The 3,965-nt window shown below is 47.7% G+C and overlaps 1 protein-coding gene across 1 annotated transcript; it reads right to left on the bottom strand.

The window, feature by feature from the left end:
- Positions 1-1,300: 1,300 nt before the first annotated feature.
- Positions 1,301-2,809, bottom strand: LOC125451218 (forkhead box protein E1-like). The gene has a single exon (XM_048528089.2). It carries the CDS (start codon positions 2,807-2,809, stop codon positions 1,712-1,714), a length of 1,098 nt encoding a protein of 365 aa, XP_048384046.1. The 3' UTR covers positions 1,301-1,711.
- Positions 2,810-3,965: the final 1,156 nt, after the last annotated feature.

Below are 3,965 nucleotides of genomic sequence, written 5' to 3'. Positions count from 1 at the left end.
CTTTCTTTGCAGTCCAAAATTCTGCATGCCTGCCTGTGCAAGCCTACATAAGACAAAAAAACACGGTGGATCATGTTTTTGTGCCTTAACTGCAATGCACTGGTTTATGCATCATTATTTTCTTAGTTATTTACAGAATGAAAATCCCTGGTGCCAAGCAATAGCCTGATTTGTTTGGTTTAAGGTGATCAGTCCGCCACTTAATCTACAGAGACTCTCCTCCTTAACGCGCACCATTGTTTGAGTCTCCGCAAGTGCGTGAGGGTTCGCAGTGAGAACCCAGGGTTTGAGATTGGCTGCAAAGGAGCCCCGGTTTGTCCTGAGACCTACTCTCATGTGACATTCAAAGCCTGCCATTCAACTAGTACGGGTTTGTCACATGGAACTTGATGATTTCCCATGTTTCGTTATCTTATATATCAGTTAATATTTTAATCCATAATTATAAATAACCACGATTTAATTCTTATTAATTGTATATTATCGATAACTTGGTACAACATTGAACTTTGCTACACCAACGCCACATGTGTAAAAGTCGGGGAGTTTTCGTTACTCAAGCCAATCAAATATTACTCAGACTTCGGGAGATTTACTATTTAAGATTTAACCGAACTGATAGATTTGAAATCAATATCCTATAAAATTCTCAGCGGCCCACAAACCGTCCCAGAAACCACCCCTCTTGACAAATCTTTGGATGTATACAGTTCTCAACGGTTCGTTGAGATCTTGTTGTATTTGTTAGAGCGAATTCAGAGAGGTTCGATCTTCAAGTAACAATTGATTGAATCTCTTTTGATCATCGAATCCATGGGAAGTATCATCCCGAGGCGGATGATCGCACCATTACAAATGCGGTGATATGAAAATGAACATACCCCTTACGTTAAGAACGAAACCTTCCTTACACAAACGGTTCAAAACTCAATGAAACCTCCCCAATCACAAACACCGATACTGGGAATGGGAGAAAAAAGAACTCTGTAAGTGATCTACAGTATGGTATGATTGTAGCATGTGAAAGGTCTGAAATATAATTGAATGAAAATATTGAGCGTAGGAAGAAAAACAGAAGTTGCTGGAAAAAGAGATAACAAAGTGTGGAGCTGGATGAACACAGCAGGCCAAGCAGCATCTTGCTGGAAAAGCTGTTCTGAGGAAGGGTCACAATTCTGATCTTTTCTCCACAGATGCTGCCAGACCTGCTGAGCTTTTCCAGCAACTTCTGTTTTTGCTCCCGACTTACAACATCCGCAGTTCTTTCGGTTTTCCTTGAGTGTAGGAAGCTTCGGCCGTTTTAGAAGCAGACCACTTGGGGGTCAGAGTCTCGATGAAAGCAATGAATGTTCAGGAGAACAGTACCGCTACTCAATTCTCAAAATGATCCTTAAGAATCATGGAAATTCGTCCCAACTGATAAACAGAAAACAAACAGAAAACACACCATCCTCTGAGTTTCAACGGAGAATCAATACTGCTAAACAGTTTACTTTTATGAAAAAAACGTAAGGACTGTGCACAGTTTTAACATTACAAGTATTAGGCTGCGCAGCGACGTGCACATTAAGTCAACATACAATGCAAGACAATTGTCATAAGGATCGAAATTAAGGTGTCAAATGTGCTGTCAATGTTTAACTGTTTATGTCGGGGGGTCACTAGAAATTATTTGTAGTTGCTGTTCTAAGTGGGATGGACCTTCCACATTTCACATCCCTTCCACATTTCCACAGTAAGCTGCGTGTCTGCTGTGTGCACTCATACAGTTGGCCTGTTCGTTGTTGCTACACGGCCGCAGAGGTGGGAACGGGCCAGGAGACAATCTTCCAAAGACTTCCACTGACTCATTACTCAGGGAGGCGGGAGGGCTGGTCAGGCGGCTACAGGCGCTGTACATCTGGCCGCTGGCGAGGCAGAAAGTCGACTGGCTCATGGGGGGACGTGGATTGGGCGCCGTGTAGGTGCAGGGCACGGCGTTGGAGGGCCTGGAATACAGCGCCCCGTTGCAGGCTTGAGTCTGATAAGTGGGGCTGCCAAAGTTAGGGTAAGCAGCAGCGGCCAGTTCGGAAGGATAGGTGAGAGAGGGCTGCTGACTCAGCTCTGTCCCTGGAGCCAGTGGGCCGTGACTGCTGAAGCTGAACATCCTGCACGGGTTGTTGCTGAACGCCGACGGCGATGCTGAATAGTGCAGAGGAGGATTAGCAGGAAGCTGTTGAGGGTAGCTCGGACTGATAGTCATATTGGCATACATGGGTCTTGTGTGAGACCTGCTTACTTGGAGAGGGGCGAACACGCCGGTTTCATGCATGTACGTCGGGTAGGTTGTAACATCCGACCTCTTGAACCTCTTTCTCCTCCTCAAGAAGCTACCGCTCTCGAACATGTCGTCGGCGGCTGGGTCCAATGCCCAATAGTTGCCCTTGCCCGGGCGCCCGGGTTCACGGGGGATTTTCACGAAGCAGTCATTGAGCGTGAGGTTGTGCCGGATGGAGTTCTGCCACTTCTTAGGGTTCTCCCGGTAGAAAGGGAAACGCTCTGTGATGAACCGGTAGATCTCCCCCAGGGTCAGCTTTCTGTCCAGGGAGCTGGCGATAGCCATGGCGATCAGCGCGATGTAGCTGTACGGGGGTTTGCCACGCTGGATCGGCCGCTTGCGCCTTCTCCCCCGGGCCAGCTCCCCGGGGTGGCAGCTTGCTGTGCTCTCCGGGAAAGCCGGCGGAGAATCCTTCTCGACTTTTACCCCCGGCTGGTTACCGTTCACCAGGCTGGAGGCTCCAGGAGCTGCCTGCTGCTTCTCGGCGGTCATTCCTACAACAGCAAGCCCATCACCAGCGGCAGCAGGACACAGGCTGAAGAACACTCACCACCTCCGGCAGCTCCCGTTGCTCGCATTCAGGTGCTGCTGAGCTGTGCCCCCTCCTGCAATCTGCTCTTCATCTCAAACAGCAGTCACTCCCATCTCCCGTCATTTACATAAGCACACCCATTCCCACAAGCCGAGTCAGGCAAGCTGATGCAGAGTTTTAGCAGCGCAGGGCCGTTTCGAAACTTCAAGAACGAAAATCTCCAAATGCCCCCACAGCATCTTGTTAAAACAAAAACTGGCGTGTGCTCACACATGTACAGCATGGAAACAGACCCTTCGGTCCAACTCGTCCATGCCACCCAGGTATCCTAAATTAATCTAGTCCCATTTGCCAGCATTTGGCCCATATCCCTCTAAACGCTTCCTTTCCATGTACTCGTCCAGATGCCTTTCTTCCTCATGGCTCGTTTGGGTCTAAGTTGCCCCGCGCCTCCGTCCAAATAATGTACTTTTAAACGGGCGCCGGACTCCTCTAAATATAATGAGGTGGGCAACATCTGTCCAGGTCGGGCAATGGACAAAGAACATCAGGTCATCATGTGAGACGTTAACGCCATCGAAAAGCCAACATTGCAGGGAAAATTCTGAATGTTGTCTTTCTGTGTAATTCAGTCTTGGGGAACGGAAAATCCCGCTTAATCCTCTTAAAATTGGAGCAAATCTCGGATTTATTTTTAGAATGGCCACAATGAATGCTTTTGAAAATACCGACTAGTGGTAAACCGGGACTAGTCTTCAATGTGAACAGGGGCTTGTTTAAACTAGTGAAATGTTCCCTTTAAAGAAATACTGGTAGCTAGATGCATACCGGGTTAAGGGTCTCTTGCGGCGTGATGATAGTGTCTATATATCTGTGCCAGGAGGCCTGGATACAAGTCCCACTTGCTTCAGCGAGTGTGCCACAACATACCTGAATAGGTTCTTTAGAAATGTCTGCAGTGTAACATGATGTGGAAGCGCCTGTATTGGGCTGGAGTGGACAGGGTTGGAAATCACACGACACCAGGTTATAGTCCAACAGGTTATTTGAAAACTCGCAAAAAATAAACTTGCTGGGCTGTTACCTGTTGTCGTGTGACTTAAGCCCTTCAGCGAT

The sequence above is a fragment of the Stegostoma tigrinum genome, chromosome 3, assembly GCF_030684315.1.
Source record: "Stegostoma tigrinum isolate sSteTig4 chromosome 3, sSteTig4.hap1, whole genome shotgun sequence".
Lineage (NCBI taxonomy): Eukaryota > Metazoa > Chordata > Chondrichthyes > Orectolobiformes > Stegostomatidae > Stegostoma > Stegostoma tigrinum.
The sequence above is the reverse complement of the archived record's forward strand: the minus strand, read 5'-3'. Positions and strand labels throughout refer to the sequence as shown.